The sequence below is a fragment of the Hyposmocoma kahamanoa genome, unplaced genomic scaffold (assembly GCF_003589595.1).
Source record: "Hyposmocoma kahamanoa isolate Upper Pololo Valley unplaced genomic scaffold, ASM358959v1 277, whole genome shotgun sequence".
In the NCBI taxonomy this organism is placed as follows: Eukaryota; Metazoa; Arthropoda; class Insecta; order Lepidoptera; family Cosmopterigidae; genus Hyposmocoma; species Hyposmocoma kahamanoa.
The window spans coordinates 1,037,679-1,055,888 of record NW_020653774.1 but is presented as its reverse complement, the minus strand read 5'-3'; the positions used below and the strand labels follow the sequence as shown (position 1 = coordinate 1,055,888).

Sequence of the window (18,210 nt, the reverse complement as noted above, 5' to 3'; positions counted from 1 at the left end):
GTCTAATATTTATATTTGTCAAATATTATTATAATTTTGCTTACGTGCTTTAGTCCGACCCTAGAATAATTTTAGTGGATAACTGTAATTATCCTAACTAAACAGTTATTATAAAAGGAAGCTAAGGTTAATGTTGTATTACGGCTGTTGTTATCCCAAATAAAATAAAATTAATATAAATAAAATAAATCATAATAAACACCTCTTTACCCAAGATATCAAGTTCAACAGTTCACGGATAACGTGATTGTATAAAATTATGTTCAAGTACCACGTAACGCCATTTAGAGGTCAGTATTAGTTGAAATGTTATGTATAATAATTATGTAGTGTAGATTGTTGTGCCGTTTAACGACGATGCGTTTACTTTGGCCTATATGCGTCTTATTTGGAGTTGCTTTATTGGGTAAGTTTTTTTAACTTGATTCTGTTGTTTAAAAGTTCTTGGACACCGTTATACAAGCATGTACGAGTTACTTAGATAATAGTCGGAATTATGTCACAAAAAATAAAACAAATGCATAACACATGTCCATATAAAGCGACAACAAAGTCAGCTTGTGGTAACTGGAAAGTTACCGGCTAAGTGAGAAGGTTAAAAAATGTCTCACAGATGTCGCTATGGTGTCTAAAGTCGAAAACTCAACGCAGAGATCTACGATAGACACAGAAGAAATTCGTCGACGTAGTAAACTCGACCTGTAGCTCGGGTGATAAAGCAATGCGGACGGAATCCTGTGGTCGCAGGTTTGAGTCCTGTCGAGTGGAAGGATTTTTTCTTTGTATTTAATAATCATGACTAAGTAGTGGAGTTATTTCACAAATCATGTGATTTGACACTTATTATTGTGCCGCGGGTATAATGTAGAACGAATACGACGAAAACGCGTCATTTTGCATCCGATATTATATCCGATATGCTCGAGTTATACACTCTGATTTTCACTTGGATTGCGAGGAAATTAAACAGCAATATTACAAATAAACGATTATTTAATTAAAATTGAATGCAAAATACAACAATTAGACATATAACACGGATTAAAAAATAAAAGTAAAACTTATGTTATAAAGTTCCAGTGTGCGTGGCTGTTGCCTCGGTCTTAAACTACGATTTTATTTTATGCACTAGAGCATAAAATCCTATTTTATGCAGCCTACATCCAGCATAAGTACGAACTTTAAGTGAGTGAAAAAAATATAAAAAGTGTGTCATTTTTAGGAATTTACACACTTTAAATAGAGGTTAGATTACTTCTTTCATTTAGGAAGCGAAAATATGATCTTATACTGAAGGTAGAAGTTTAGCATCCAGACACCCGACACACCGGGCCCCCGATACTGCATATTGACGCTGGTGAAGGGTCTCTAACCTAGTACTCCTGTAAATTGGAGATGGTTTGTTCGGCAATATGGCGTTAACTAATTAACTAAATTTAGAGCAGACAAAAGGAATATGAAAATTGATCCCAACTAATATAGGCTTATTTTTGATAAAAATTTACTTTTACGCCTTTTCTTCCCCGAAGTATCGCTAAGGCCTCTTTCACACTGCTTCGTGACACGCAACGGTGTGCAAAGGTGCGTTTTTTAACTTTGTATTGAAATATCTCGAGGGTTCGTATAGAAAAATTGCGCCATGCAACACACTGACAAACCGCTTCTCTATGTGGGAATGCGGCGCGCGCGCCTTTCACGCGCGACGAGACGCAGGGTAAAGGCCCATTTATATGGAGAGAGTTTATCGCACGCTTCGTGGCGAAAAATCGTACGCGATTATCGTAAGCAATAATCGCCATAAGATTATCATATCCTAACGTTTACATTCAAGCAAGAACTAAAATCTCGCCAACGATTATGTCATATGAGATTCGCAAGTAACTTAGCACATTAGACTTGCGCCTGCTCAGTCTTTAAACGGAGCGGGCCGCAATATCGCTGCCCTCGCGCGTAGCAAATCAAGTGTTAACGCAGAACTGCATCTCCGCACTCAATTGCGTGGCGCATAGGAGTGTGGTGATCGCCTAAGCATTCATATTCAGTAGATTTATTAAATTTAGAATATATTTGTGTATCCTAAAGTTTACCTACACGAGTTTAGCGAGTTTAACGAGTAGGTAATAAAAATATCACATTCGTTGACTAATCTATTCATTCGTCGTCGATGATTTACATACTCAGCTTTTCTGAATCTCCTTGGCTATTTTTGGCGTTAGAACAGAAGGTTTATTTTCATTTGTTTTAATTCCATTTACAGAAGCTCAAGGAGTACCTCTTCATTCAATCACACAGCATAGACCGACATTCAGATGCGACTACACCTACTTCGTTGATGCCGAAGGGTGGTTCAAGCTCCACGCAAAACCAGCTACGTGGCTTGAGGCCCAGGCCGTCTGCCTAAGTGAAGGTACTGCCTTAGAATATTATTACGAATACCAAAAGTGTAAAAGTAACTTTACAATTTTTTAACATCTGCCAATTTACTTTCTACTGTTTACAGAAGTAATAGCAATATTTTAAATCTATTTTATTGTGTGTCACAATACCTCTGTACAGCGCCCTAACTTCGATTTCCTGATACGTCACGAAACGACATTAACTTTTCTCTTAACTGAACTAAATAGCTTCGTCTTGGTTTTCTTCTGGTATAAAGCTTCTAAAAAACCTGTCTTGACGCATCAGATGCACAAATGCCTTTTCGGTTCTCTATTGTCTTTAATAAGTTATTCTTTCTTCTGCCCTAACCTTAACACAAACATTGGTTCTTTCCTTTCAACTGGTTCCCTCCATTGCTCTCCAGCATCGCATTTCAATTGTGTCCAATCGGTCTCTCTACCAAGCAATGTAACACTTGAAATGTACACCGTTATCTGTTGATATATATTGTGTACACGAGTGTATTGGATTTATAGACTTAATTTTTCAGCCAGCAAGGAACACGGGGACTGTTTGAAGTATTGTAGACCTTCATCAAAATACATGTAGATCGCAATACGATATTCTCCTGCATCGTTAAAATTAATCATAGGCTCAACTCACACTGGCGCATAGTCAAAGCATCGCGTCGCGTCCTGTTTTTCAACTACAACGCATGACGACGCTCGCATTAGCGCGCCCGGATCACAGTGTGGACAGCGTCAGACGCCTCACTGCGAATCGCCTCACTCAAACGCAAAGCGACGTGCGAAACAAGTGTCGTCGTGCGAAGGAGAATCCTTGTGCCTTAATAGTGTGGAAATAGAGATGAATATGCTATAGGCGAAAAACATGACGCGACATTTCGACTCTACGCCAGTGAGCCAATGAATAAATTCAACAAAAAAAAATTATGTTCCCATAGTGTTAAGTGCTTCAAAACAACACTGTACACTCGTATAAGCAAAAAATAACGTCCATGTTTTGTTTAAAGTTTTCCTTTTACATTACACATTGTCCTAATATGAATATTGTGTACAATTATAATTGGATCCTCGCTCCTTGTGGCTGTTCTAAACGCCACTATTTTCAGGATCCAGTATTTTATATCCCGACACCGAAATCATACTGAGTACAGCAGTCCACTTAATGAGAGATGTCTCCATTTCAAGGATACATACAGGTATGATGATGCACAACAGGCAATCAAATCAAATTGTGACAAGTAAACCGATGGGTGTGACCCTTGATGAAGTAGGGTTGATGCAATGGGCACAGCCGAGTGATTGGCATCCATTTATCTGTCATAAGAAGAAGTTTGAATCTGTATTGCTGAATGAATGTGGTACTGTTGATGAAGGTGAGTTCCCACAATTCACGTAACATATAATAATGACTACCTTGTGGCATGTTAGATGAAAGTGTACATAGGAATGGTTGAACTGCCGACAGTCAGCCGTGACCATGGGACCGAGGGACAATACGCGATTTAGATTCGAAAAAATAGTATTACTTCCTATATTTTTTGTTTTTTTTTTATGTGGCAAACTTCGTGAGGTCCGTTGGTTCGTTTCATGGCTTCGTTGGCATAGCGTCTGGCATTGTTTGCTGGCAGACGTTGGTTCGAATCCAATCGGATCGTGGGTGTTTTTTTCATAAGTGTTCAATCTTTGTTTAACAATTATAACATATATAGTTTTAACAGGCGTATTACACGCCTAAATTAAGTGCTTTATGGTATAGTTTAAAGCCATTGCATCTGTGGCATCAGCTGCGGTATTGTAGCTCTCAAAGGGATAAATTGATCTCAAAGCAGTTTTTTATTTAAAAACTAATTTAATCGAGATAATTCTTAGCTATGTTTGATGAACATGTGCTGAGCAACCGTTAAATCAATGTTTATTTTACTTCCACTTAATCGATCGGCTTGTTATTTTGCTTATTGTCTAAAATCATCGAGTCTCTAATAATTTAGCAACCTTGATCTGATGCTGAAACCAAGGCTCTTAGTTCTAACAGAACTATCGCGTTTGGGCTCATTCAATTGGTCTTGGAAAAGGTCCATGTTTTATGAAGTTTCAAGGAACATGATTTGCAGATTATCACATGTACAATGCTACTGGCAATTGTTACAAACTCCACGAGAACAAGAGAAATTGGTTCGTAGCAGGGGCATCCTGCAAAGCTGAAGGTGGTCAACTTGCCATCATAAACAGTGAAACGGAGGCCGAGGTCATCATAGATATTTTCAAAAACAATCCAGCTGACCAAATTCCTGGAGATATCTGGTTGGATACTGCGTTCCTTGGATTCAGGTCACTGGATAGTGGACGGAGTTGGATTACAATTGATGGTAAGTTTTCGTTTGGCAAAACATATTATAATTCTACAATGCAAAGTGTATCGTATCGATCTATTAATCATAGATGCTGAAACGATATTGAATCCAGATAATTATATTGTAATTACACACAATGGCAATGAGAAAACCACTGGAAATGCATGGGGCATTTACCAACACTGCTGACAATTTCTTACAGAGTCTACGTCCTCACTTTTTTACAAAAAAGTACTTCTACCTTGTAACAAAACTTATAACATACATTATATTTTACCCTTTTAAAATAGAACCAAAATACATTAACATTAAAATACAATACAAAAACTGCAAGTACCGATAATTTATCGTTATACCACATACGGTGGAGTTGAGGTTGATCCCAGAAACATCGCGGCATCGCAAACAACGTCCGTGTGCCTATGCACAATTCGTCTGCCATTAATCACATGTTGCGTAATTTCTTCGTACCGTCGATTTTTTCTTATTTCTTGAGCTATAAATTTCGGCAGTCAGCAATGTCCTTACGCTATCACACGACTAACACAAAGCCAGAAACTCCTAATTATGCAAATTGCGTCCCTATAAAGTAGTAAATGAAGATAACCAAACAAGGTTTTTTGTGTCTAACTTTCTTCTCTTTATAAACACCTAAATTAAAAAATATATATTTACAGATGAAACCTTAAACATGGCAGGATATGCTATGTTTGCTCCAGGTGAACCAAACAACGCTGCAAGAAACGAATATTGTGGTAGTGTGGGTAGAAACGGGAAACTATTCGATGATCCTTGCATGCGAGAGATGCTGTTTATATGCGAGAAAAGGACAGATGAAATAATTTGTGATGAGAATAATAACAGTGCTGTGAATGACGAAAATGATATGTTTACAGTATTGGATAGAAGTGAAAAGGCTGAGAAGCTTAGAAGTATTTTAGGTGGAAATAATGTATGACTTAACCTCCTGTGTGACAAGAGACCTTTTTTAGAATATTTTAAGAAACTTTCAGGAATTGTTAATATTATGGAAACTTATGGGAAACACATTGAAAAAAAAATTTGTTCAGGTAAACCAGATTTTCACAATGGGACTATATTAAGATGTCCTTTTAAAAGAATATAAGCGTTTTGAATGCTGGTAAGTGCACTAATTAGCAATTAACTGAAATGAATACTTGAATAAAATATTATTTATTGAATATAAATAAAAAAATACAAAATGTACTTATTAAACTTGAACTCAAAGAACGAACAAAAAAAATTAATATTTCTTCCGAAAAAAACGAGATATTACTTCTATCATTTAGACGTTATTACTATTAAACTAATTTACAACATTTATAAAATTGTAAAATTTTTAACGAACTTAAGAGATTAACATATTCACTTCCAGGCTCGTGAAATTCGGTGAAACAGCTTCTATTTCGCACATAACAGAAAAATCACACATTTTTTACAGTTTTTCTTATTACAACCACTTTGTAGCGTGACTGTTACACCTTTAATTCACTTATAGTCAATCAGAGACACCTCTTCCAGTTTTCAAAATTTGTGTTTTATTTGTACAATCAACATTATTGTTTGAATTTCGTCATCGATATACTGCTCGTAGAATCTATACTATTCCCATTCTGTAGTATCTATCGGCAAATAGGCGGGTTGCAAATATCTACATTCTGACTTCAAACTTGTCTTTCGACCAATTATCTTCCTTATCATAGGTGTCCTGGCAACTGAGGACATGTGATCGGAGTGTAGGTGCTGCACGTGTGTTTGAAGTACCTCTTGCTCGACTACACACACATCTACGTGAACGCGACATGGATCTCAGAAGTCCTCTCGATCGCAACGATAATGATGATGAACAGGCGAATACTTCAAAATTATCAGAAAACGCTGGAGAAGACACAACAGCATCAATACATGGCACTGTTATTACAATAGTGTTGTAACTTAAAATATGTGAAATTCAAGATTATTCTAGTATTAGTGAACGTACAATTTGATTATCTACACGTCAATTAACCTGTTGTTAGAATATTGGAAGAAACCGTGCCGATACCGTGCAAGTCAATGATCTTTGGATCAAATTTGTTTACCGCAATTAAATAAAAAATAGGAATTTACAATTACTTTTTTCATTTAGTTTTTTATAGATTTGGATTCAGTTTCGGATATAGAATGACCTCTGTAAATATGGTGAAAATGCAAATCAACACATTGTATATATAATATTTAAAATATTTAGTTAATGTGCTATGTAAAAAACACGTCAAGGCATACTTGCTCAACATTTACATTTGTTCTTTGCAAAGGACATAAAGTATGCGTGCGTGCGTGCGTTCGTGCGTGCGTGGGACGTGCGATGTGCGACGTAATTTTACTGTTCCTAATACTTCGACTACCAATTCTAGATACTCTCTGAATTACTAAAAATAATCCCCTTGTTAGTTAATATGAATATAATTAAATTATACTTGATTATTTGAAACTAACTTTGAAAATAATCGCATATAATAAATACAACGTTTGGTTTGTAATAATATTCGGTTTGTATTCATAAAAAAACAATGAACCATAATCGGGTATGTCAATTTCACGTTAATTTCTACCAATTATTTTCACTTCTATATTACTGAAATTTGTGTGATTATCGCTGCACTGCAGACAAAAATATAGGTATGTAATTAGAGAAGCTTTTACAACAATTATTATCAATAGGAACACTGGATAGAATGTTCCAAAATACGTTGTAACTTAGTTTTTTATTTTTTATTTTTTATTTATTTTATTGTTTTAAGAAAAAAGTATACATAAATAATGTAAAACACCGTTAAACCCTACTTGGGTTTGTCTCGATGCCATTCATTCCTTGCTACGAACAAACCAATACAAAATATTAAAAAAAAATCTTATAAGTAGGTAGACATTGTTTTTATCTTTATTTGGAGGCGTACATTTGTACAACAGTGAAGACGGCAAAGTATTTTGTTATTCGAATAGACACTGAGCGACCCGTCCGGAAACCGGTCTGTTAACAAGTGTACAGGATGCCCCAAAAAACAAACGTTAGCACATTAAGTAAAGAATAAATTTAATTTTAAATGTATATATTTTATAGTATATGTAGTATTTATAAATAATATGTATTATTACTATATGTAAATAAACGTCAATTATGGAGTACAATTTTAAGACAAAAATTAGTGTCTGAACATTATGTATCTGTGTGTGTTGAAAAATATCTTTTGAGTATGATTTTGATATTTTTAGTTAGTCTATATATTTGCTCTAAATGAGAAGAAAATGTACGGCCATAGGACGTTAATCCATATGATATTATACTTTCAGCCAATGCTGTATACATTGTGATTCTAATATTAAAAGGTATTCTATTACGTATGATGTAAAATTTTGCCAATATATATTTTGCCGTAATCTGTTGCAAACCCAATCAATGTGAGGACCCCAGTTAAAATTATTATCAGCTATGACACCCAGATATTTTAGTTCTGTTACCTGCTGTAGCTGCACGCACTTGCATTGTACGTCAGTCGATTTTACGTGCAAGCATTGGTGACTATGTCCTGTGATCGAAACAGAACTTACCGTTTTATTGTAGCACGAGTGTATATGTAACAGTTTCGTTTTTTCGTTATTTATAACAAGTCCAGCATCATGGGACCATTTGCTTACTAGATCAAAGTCATGTTGAAGCTGCCGTTCAGCTGTTTTTAGGTCTTTCTCAGCAGAGATTAGGCAAGTATTGTCGGCGAATTGATAGATATTACATTTTTTAATACAATTGTTCATGTCATTGACGTATGATAGATAATGCAAAGGCCCCAACACAGAGCCCGGCGCCGTACCCTCAGTTACCTTGACCTCATCACTAAGAGCACCTCCTATTTTTACGTAATAAGACCTATTTTGCAAATAATTTTGACACCACAATAGGGGCAATCCTCTTATTCCCGTATTGTTTAATTTCCTCACTAAAACATCGTGTCGCAAAGTGTCAAAAGCCTTACTGTAGTCGATCAACACGATGAGGACGTGTTTTTTACCATCAAGGTGTGTATTAACTTCATCTGTAAATCTAGATAATAATAATGTTGTGCTTTTTTTTTTGGCTTGGAAGCCAAATTGATTTTGAGACAGAACATTATGTTGTCGGTAAAAGTTAAATATTTGGTTACTAATGTATTTTAGTAACCAAATGTATTTTAGTAAACACGTTTGTGCGAAGTTTTAAGACTTTATTACTGTCGGCGTCTCTGTTTCGATTACATCAACAACTAAATGTTTTTCACAGACGAAAGCGAACGGAAAATCACAACAAACATCATTCAAAAGACCACCATGCTCCATTGCTCCGCAGCTCTCCCTGTTGCCGAAACGGTCAAGTTGGTCAGGGTTGCCTCTTATGGGTGAGTTACTTGGTTGGTGTGGAGCCCACATCGCATAACCTGCTTCTTCAAGACTTTCACCTGAAACACATAAGCCAATTTTGTAAAGATATGTATTTATAAGGTATTTGTTGGCGACCTGCATCGTACTATTTATTCTTCGCCGTATCATTTCATTTTGATCATTATGTACCAATGAAGATGGCTATTTACACCAAATATTAGTCCGGATTACGACAAGTGTGAATAAAGATACTCACCATGTATAGTAACCCAAGATTGGTTAAATTTAAGGAATCCAAGAAACAAGTAGGTCGTGTCATTCGGTTTCAAGATACGAGGCGTATCCAGCTCAAAAATACTGGATAAGATCTTGGCCTCTTCCAGGCTGTTTATGATGGCCAAATGTCCGCCTTCAGCCAGGCAGATCTTGTATGCATCTGACCAGATTTGTGGCTGCAGATGAAATTTGTAGCATTCGCCCGTTGTTTCGTAGTATTTATATTCTGCAAATTAATATAGGTATAATTATTAATTTAATTCGCAAAACTGCATATGAGTCCCAACATCTTCCTTCCTTCATCGCCGCTGGTCATTTCTACAAATCAATTCTGCAGATTTAAATTTAAATAACGTTTGTCTTTCCCAGTTTTTCCTGTCGTTATTTGACACATTTAATAAATATACACGTGATCAGCCAAATCAAAAATTATTAGCGTACATTTATGCATATTAAATATTGGATATCAGTGACAATAGTAAATTTCTTCACAGTATCCATCATAATGATCCGAATTTCACAATTGGTAAATAAATAAATACCACACACACTCATAACCCCGCCCTAGGGAAACCCAGTATCGCGGATGTTGTGGACACACACATAGACGATCACAAATTACGCCAAACTCACAAAAGAAGTACATGTAGACAAATATTTCTCCCAGTCTGGGAATCGAACGCAGGACCTCTACGTAAACGACCAGTGACAGTTTGGCCACGGAGGCAACTATCGATTTCCTTACCTGTTAATAATTGTGATGTTTGCTGAGTACTTATGATGATTTAAAAACTGTATAAAATTGTACAATAATAACAATGAATCTATAGGCAATACCCAGAATACCCAAACCAGAATCAACCTAAATTGGCCCATATCGGGAATTAAACCCGAAAACTCCTCACCAAGCGCACATAGTACTAACCGCTGCTGTGACACTGAAGATCTGTCGGTAATTATTTTAGTGGCTAATTGTAACTAGCCTTTACAAAAAGCGTAAAACGTGTGTTAAGGTTAGAATTGTATTAAGTATAGCTGTTGTTATCCCAAATAAAATTAAATAAGAGTATAAGCATATTCCGTAATTTAAGACGGACCAAGCGCCGCAGGCCGAGCCCGAACCCGTGAGGTCTCGGTCTCGTTTATTACAGAATTAAGGCGGTCGCTCGATGTTTATAAATTATCATCAAATAGTAGACGTGTTCATTGTTGTGTTTGCTTTCTTTGAACAAGAGTGCCTCAAATTCTAATAGTTTAGAATTTGATTTCTATTTCATAACTAATAACCATACTCCATAGTCAAAATACCAATCTGTTGTTGTTGTAGCACATACATTTACAGAAAAAAAATTGTTTTCTAGCCTATTGCACCACCATGGCTCGAAGTACAAAAGATATTTTTGATTAAAATCAAAAGGTAACCAAGTTTTCTTTAAAAACAATCGGGTTGATTTTTTATTCCTAATAGAGGTTTTGTACCCGTGAACATCTTCATCGTATAAACATCGTACTCCTATCGCTTTACTTAAATCAATGACCTAGCGCACACTTGTATTAACTACACTTTTGGAAATTTTACAGTACAGCAATTTAAAAGTTTAACTTCGAATTCCCGATACAACTTGCTATCTGTAACTGATTTATTGCATTAGGCAGTAATTTACTTTATAAGTCAATGGCTGTTACACAATTAGCGGTTAATTAAAGAGAAAGCCATGCTTACATACTTTAGGTAATGAAAAAAATCCCAATTGTATGCAATTATTACATCAAGTACTAAAATTTTACCAATCTTCTCAGCATAATGTGAATGTGTATCTCTGTGTCTAAGCAACTACATGATTTTTTCTGGAAATAAAATTACTTAATTTAAAAACGTAGGTAGTAAGTAATTCCCTAAAAAAAATAAGAACATTTCAATTATTGGAGCCCTGTATTGAGCTGAGCTTACTTGGCGTGACGCTTTTACAAGTAAGAGACAACACATTGGCGTTCCGATAAATGCGAACAATGCAAGGTGACATTTAATACATTTGGCACACAAAATTATACAATATGCACTTAGTGCAAGTGTGTGCTAGATCATCGAAATGGTAACAAAGTTGAATTTAAGGTTTAACTCATCAGACGTTACGTAATATTACTTTAGTGAATAACTTTTGGCCATTCACCAGTTCCGATTACTCGTTATGCGGTCCTCCTACCGCAAAATGGCGGCTATTTGGTTTCGCAGTTTAAATACAAGTTTTTATAAATAAAAATTATTATTCTACATTGCTAAATAAATACCCTCCTACTACTACAACAAAAACATCTCAAATATAATGCAGTAATACACCGCAAATCCCGCACTTAAAAAGCAGTAATGAAATTTTTGGTGTACTTGGATAAATATGATAATATTCCGTTTGAGTGGTTCTAACGTTTACCATGAAATTACTCCTTAAAGTATAGTTTATAAACATTTATATTCAGGGTAAACTTAAAAAACGCTACTTACGGTATGTTTTCAATAAATAAACACCGAAATCACCAGCCCAAACAATAACACACACGATTGTCGTGACGTATTTTTGAAGTTGTTTATTTTTTATAAATGACAGACCCAGGCATTAAAAACTTTATGGTTTGCTAAGGTAGTTACCGAAATAGCAATTAATATTAGTTCTTTTACCTGTTATAACTTCGATATCCGATAAATCGGTATAAAATCATCACCGGCACCTCTAGGTGTGGTATGCTTCTAGAGACGCATGAATCGCGTGAGCGGTTAAGGTTTAACTCATCAGACGTTACGTAATATTAGTTTAGTGAACAACTTATGGTCATTCACCAGTTCCGATTGATACTATCTCCAACACGAAACTTATTTCGGAATTTGTTTTATACAGTTGTGGCAACATTTGTTTTTTTATCGCCACCTTGCTTATGTTACGAATCTATAACGAGGTATTTGAACGCGAACCTAAATTTTAAGGTGTTTGACGTGGCAACCGATGGCGTGGCGTTTTGGGATAAATGTGAATTTAATAACTAACTATAGGGCCAAAGTCAAAGTTAAATAATCTTTATTTCATAGGTAAGCATTATTACACTTTTATTTTAAAGTTATACCTAGAAATACAACTGTATCTACAAGGTTAAATTTTTCGTTACTAACTATAATGTTTGTGTCCCTCTGTCCAACAGTGGGTAGTGTAAATTTTACACAATTTGTTTTTTCTCATTAAGGAGCAGGTTATAAACTGCGAAGCAATTAACTACTTTGGATATAGCATTGTACACATCGTCATAGGAACATTGGTGCCGTTTAACTTTGAATAATAAGGAAGTATCATGATAAATACTATCTCACGCTCTATACCCTCCACGAGGTTAGGTCAGTCATCAATATAAACTAAAAATCAAAAATAGAACTTGAATTAAACCTTGAGGGACGCCCACACTGATTCAGACCCTGATGATCTCGTACCGTTCACATGGACTTTCTGTATCCTCCCACACAAATATGATATAAGAAGGTCGAGATCACGGCCCGCCACTCCATAATGGCGGAATTTTCTTGACTTTGTATCATGGTACTTAACTAGAGTATCATGGTGCACACAATCAAAAGCCTTGGAAAAGTCACAGAATAAACCAATAGCATCATGAGAGTCTTCCCATGCATCAAATATATAAGTTTTATCCACTCTACACCAGCATCGGTTGTAGAGTGGCCCCTAGTGAAACCAAAAGGGTTGCAGTTAAAAACTAAAATTTAGCAAGTTCTCTGTAGTACTTTAAAAGAATTATCTCCACTCCCATATAAAAATTATGTCTATAAAATAATTCGTTTTAAACTTTTATTTTACCTCGTTTTCGGGATTTTATATTATGATTAGGTAAAGTCATTGACTTACAAATAAATGGACGACGGGTCTAATGCAAAAACCACGAAAAAAATGTCCCAAGTCAACCTATTCGAAATTTAAATTGTTATGTCATCGCAGTATCGCGCTGTCCGTAGAACAAATGAAGACTAAAGCGGAGTGTCGCGCTCTGTATACGATTTTAGCGCCTTACAAGTGCGGACACTTTTTAGCGCGGACCCGACGTCCATATAATTGTAAGTCAATGGGTAAAGTACATCCTATCGTGTAACAAATTAGCACATTAGTTTGACAATATCCTTTGGTGTATCGTATACGTTTTGTAAGACCGTTATTTAATAGTAAATACCTAAAACATTTGATCTAGCAAAACGTCTTGGATTAAAAATCTACCTTAAATACCTAATAAATCTACCCTAATCTAGATTAAAACATTACTAACCAGAATCAGTAGTTCCACATTCATTGATGTTAGGAATCCCCTTCTTTTCCTTTCTGTAGCATATGAAAAAATACAAATGCTTGCAATCTACGATGTCAATGGTACCCGAAGGTAATAGAACAGTGCAGGGGGACGTTGCCATTTGAGGGCATGTCTGAGAATTCGTGAACTCTACGGGCATTTCAGACAGGGGAGTACCTGCAATGGAATATGATGTGTATTGTTCATTCTAATACCTTTGTAACACTCCATAATTTATGTCAACATCATATTTATTTTATTAATCAGAGAATTTGGATGTCAACGTCAAGAAGCTAACCCACAAGGTAGCATCGCCTGGCATATGTGATTACAAGTAGCATTTGCTACCTTCTGATGAAAGAATACAAAAACAACAATGATGAAGAAATCCAGTTAGAAACGAACGCTTTTTATTTTGAATTACGTTGATCTTAACTATGCGTAGGTTAGGTTTAATAAAAAGACACCTTTCACACCGCTGCTGAAACTCCAAGATATGCTCTAGCGAAGTGAAACATTATTACCATCAATGGAAGTGTAAACTCCATCGGAGAACCAAGCATTAACGCCGGTGTAAATACTACAGTTGGCCCTGCCGCCGGCCCGTCCGATAGCGTCAAGCATAATTTGCAGCATAGGGTCGTTAGACGGAGACGCGAGGGTCGCACCTGCGGAAGAAAAAATATTTTTGTGTTGAAATTGTTATTAGTGTGGTAGGTGGCGTAGTAGTTTATACGTGTCTAAACAATCCTCTGTACAAGTCATGGAAGCCGCTCGATCGCCATAAGCCATTTTCTCCTTTCCTTCCTTCTCTTTTAATCTTCTTGGAGGAATCTGGGTATAGGAAGAACCAATATTTTATATAAAATTTTTAAACGTTACGCCGTCGACTTGCCTACCTTCGAACTGGCACTGTAAGTAGGCGTCATTCCAGTTGGTAGGTACTCGGTGCAGCTTCAGCCAGCCGTTTATTGAAGGCACGTATTGGTAGTCAGGTCGAAACTTTGGAGGTTGCGTATTCAATGTTTCAGCATCTGCAATTATTCTCAATAATTCAATAAACTCCTTGAATTGATGTGCACCTATATAGTTAAGTTATCAGTGTAATAACTTCAAATAAGGAGGAGCTTTAATTCTACAGTATTTATTTTTTTATATTTTCTGTGTGTGTGTTACGCGATGTTGTTAAGAAATACTGTTTATTGTTCGTGTATTTAATGTTTTCAAAGTCAAAGTCAAAGTCAAAGATTATTTATTCCATAAGTAAAATAAATTTACACTTGCAAATGTCACAGTTAAGCTACTGCTCGTTCACTACGCTGACCTCCCTGAGAAGAACGAGCAAGAAACTCTAGGGATTGCTCTTTTCAAATGAACTTAAATGCTATGGAATAAATACACTTTGAATCAAATTTGTGTGGATTCTGGAGCCATGTCGTCTTTCCATACATCTTTATCTAACACGTAGTCTTCAACTTTGTAATATGATTTTTCGATCAAAATATTTTTAATGTAGTTTTTAAACTTAGGAAATGATAAAGTTAGTATATGCTCCGGAATCTTATTGTAAAAACGTATACAGTTCCCCATAAAAGAGTTCTTTACCTTGGTTAAACGAAATCGTGGTACCATGAGTTTGGACTTTGCTCTAAGGTTAATATTATGGATATGGATGGTTTGTGTTTGATTTGTATGAAACAATAGGTGGAACCTTGTAACTGGGTTCATGTTTCTTTTTCTGTGCTTATTAAATAAACCATTATAATTAATAATAAGTGAGTGCCCTTTCTACTTTGCTGTGCCCTTACAGGGTGTCACATGTACACTTACAAACCACTGTACATAAATTATTAATAAGTGTGACAATGCAATAAATAAATAAATATTTAAAGCTGTTGGTCTTCCATGAACAAATAAATAAATAAATTGCTTCGACATTTGTGAACCGATTTAGATTTTGGTTTTTGCAAATTACTTTTTTCACTCTTTCATTAACCGAGTTCAATAAAACTTGACTTTTTCTTTTTCATTGTTCTGCAAAATGACGAACTTAATTTCTACTTACTGTTTATTATTTCTAATACTTCTATTCATTTTCACCACTGGGTTGTATCAGAATTGGCAACAGTGCCTATCACCCAATTTCCCGAGCCAGTGTCAGCAAGGAATTGGCACTATATTGGTATAATGTGGCCTTCCCTTTTGGGTGCACTTGAAGGTATGATATTAAAAAAATATGAAAAAACTAGTTTTACAATGTACATAATCTGTTTTAGTTCTTGTGTTATTTCCTCATATTATTTCTTTTAAAATTATTTTTGTACAAGCAGTATTATATCATCATCATTAGTTCTGGGATGACTTCCGGGATGCACGTCTTCCATTAGTACTCTGTTAAAGGAATATCAACCAAAAGGCGAAATGCAATAAGTGAAATATGAAAGGACTAATTTACCGTTATTTGGTGTGGTTGATGAGCAATTGGCCGTAAGGCTGGTTTTGCGTTTATTATAGCAGGTGCCCCAATCAGCTGGGAAGCACGTAAACAGCGTACAGTTGCGTTACCAAGTATGAAAGCCAAATACCCTGCCTATTTCTGAGGCTACTAAAGAAGGTTTATATTCGCGCCATATGTTGATAATCAGGGTGCAGTAATGTACAGACAAAATTCCTGCTGATGTTTTACCAAGGGCTTGAGAATGATAAAGCATCATTAATGTATGTGTAACCCAGATATTATGAATGTACGTAAGCCATTGACACGTAGGCTCACGACTTCAAGGGGAGGTGTTATATCATGAGTCGCGTGCTTGTCGGTACAAGTGTCAGCCACATTGTTTTTTCTATTGTGCTCTAAGTTTATTTCTAATAAACTGCAAAATTGTGTTCAGAAGCTGCTCTATATAAAACTATTATTCACAAATCACCAGTGGCTAAAATATAAATAGTATCATATTAATTCTACGTTGTTAATATTTGAAAACTATCATAATTAGCGTATTATATTACATTAAAAGTTACTTTTACATAATATATTAAAATACGAAAAACAAGGCATGGGTACTTGCCTTGCTTTACTTGCCTCTCCGTATTTTATCTTTAAGTACCTACCACGTAATACCAAATTCGATTATGTACTTTGGCTCAAATCTTGTGTTTACATTATAATTTTATGACGATATTTTACACAATCTTTTACAATCTTGTATCAACATGGATTCGTTGATATTGACATTTTAATGCATAACTGATGATCGATTACGGAAGATTTTATCGGTTAGTCGAAAACTTTGAAATATCGATTAGCTTTTTAATGGAAAATGTTCACATGACGCTTATACCTTCGAAATTGATAACGTGATAGCATTTTAGACATCAGCTAAACTACATTTTACTAAATCCACATACCGACGCTGGAAAGGCGAAAGGGCTAACTTGCATTTGGAAAAGTTGCCTACTAGAAAGTTTTAATTATTGATAAGGATTACAAAATGCTTTTGGCATACATTGGTAAAATTTGTCAATACTCGAAATAAACGCCACGTTAGAAAAAATGGCTAACATTCACATTTTTACATAGAGACGTTACGGATACGGAACTAACGTTTTATGTTTTAGTTAGACGCTGCAAAATACCTTACAAGTGGGATAAGTCCGATTCAATGTAAAACAAAAGCATAACACAATTCCTTAGACATTATGATTTTTTAGCATAAAGACTTAAGATACTAAATATGTTAATGCCCCATTCTCGGCCCTTATTTTCTGTTTAATTAATTCGATATTAAATAACGAGTGATATGTCAAAATAAAATATGCTGATCTAAAATAAAGAAAATACAAAAGAACAAAAAGTCAAAGAAAAATGACATAATCGCTTGAACGCTTCTATCGAATCCTTACAATATCCACATACATACAACAGGTGATGAAAAGATGGAGGCGGTATTAAATAGCGCAATTCCATCGCACACTCTCCGTGATTTATCTAGCAGAATACCGATAAGCAGGCAACTTTACGGCAATGTTCAAGGCTTTGCAGTTTTGCCTCTACTTCTACTAAGTCTGAGTCACCTACAAGCTTCTTGGTACACTTTGCAACTGAATTCAAGGTGGCCAAGCCAGGCAAAGGCCAAAGTCCAGAAAAGTTCAAAGACTTTGCAAGGGCCTTGCTTTTCTGTAGTGTCCATACATATGTTAGAGACATACACAAGGAGATCTCCCGTAGATCGCCCTCGTCTGAATCCGTACTGGCGATCACTCTGGAGGTCGTCGTCTTCAATGTATGACAGCATGGCATGCCTGAGGTAAAGTAAGTGATAGTATGGGAAAGCGAGCCGTCCGACCTCAGCAGAAGGGTTAAGAAAGGCGACTAAAATTTGTTTCGACCGCTTTGGCCAGGGATCAAAAATATTGGCTACCTGCTAGAC

The 18,210-nt window shown here is 35.7% G+C and overlaps 2 protein-coding genes across 3 annotated transcripts; one reads left to right on the top strand and one right to left on the bottom strand.

Moving 5' to 3' along the window:
• Window positions 1-287: 287 nt before the first annotated feature.
• On the top strand, window positions 288-5,827 carry LOC113229108. The gene is made up of 5 exons (XM_026462601.1): window positions 288-406; window positions 2,258-2,407; window positions 3,509-3,775; window positions 4,514-4,768; window positions 5,431-5,827. The coding sequence occupies exons 1-5, from the start codon at window positions 358-360 to the stop codon at window positions 5,709-5,711; spliced, it is 1,002 nt and encodes a 333-aa protein (XP_026318386.1). The 5' UTR covers window positions 288-357; the 3' UTR covers window positions 5,712-5,827.
• A 3,165-nt stretch (window positions 5,828-8,992) lies between these two features.
• On the bottom strand, window positions 8,993-15,014 carry LOC113229083 (neurocan core protein-like). Of its 2 annotated transcripts, XM_026462576.1 has the most exons (5): window positions 14,680-15,013; window positions 14,305-14,448; window positions 13,760-13,957; window positions 9,426-9,671; window positions 8,993-9,246 (listed from the first exon to the last, which is right to left on the bottom strand). In XM_026462576.1, exons 2-5 carry the CDS (start codon window positions 14,414-14,416, stop codon window positions 9,008-9,010), a joined length of 795 nt encoding a protein of 264 aa, XP_026318361.1. In that variant the 5' UTR covers window positions 14,417-14,448; window positions 14,680-15,013; the 3' UTR covers window positions 8,993-9,007. The 2 variants fall into 2 exon arrangements, with proteins under 2 accessions (XP_026318361.1, XP_026318362.1); XM_026462577.1 differs by having other exon boundaries at window positions 14,305-15,014.
• Between the last annotated feature and the right edge of the window lie 3,196 nt (window positions 15,015-18,210).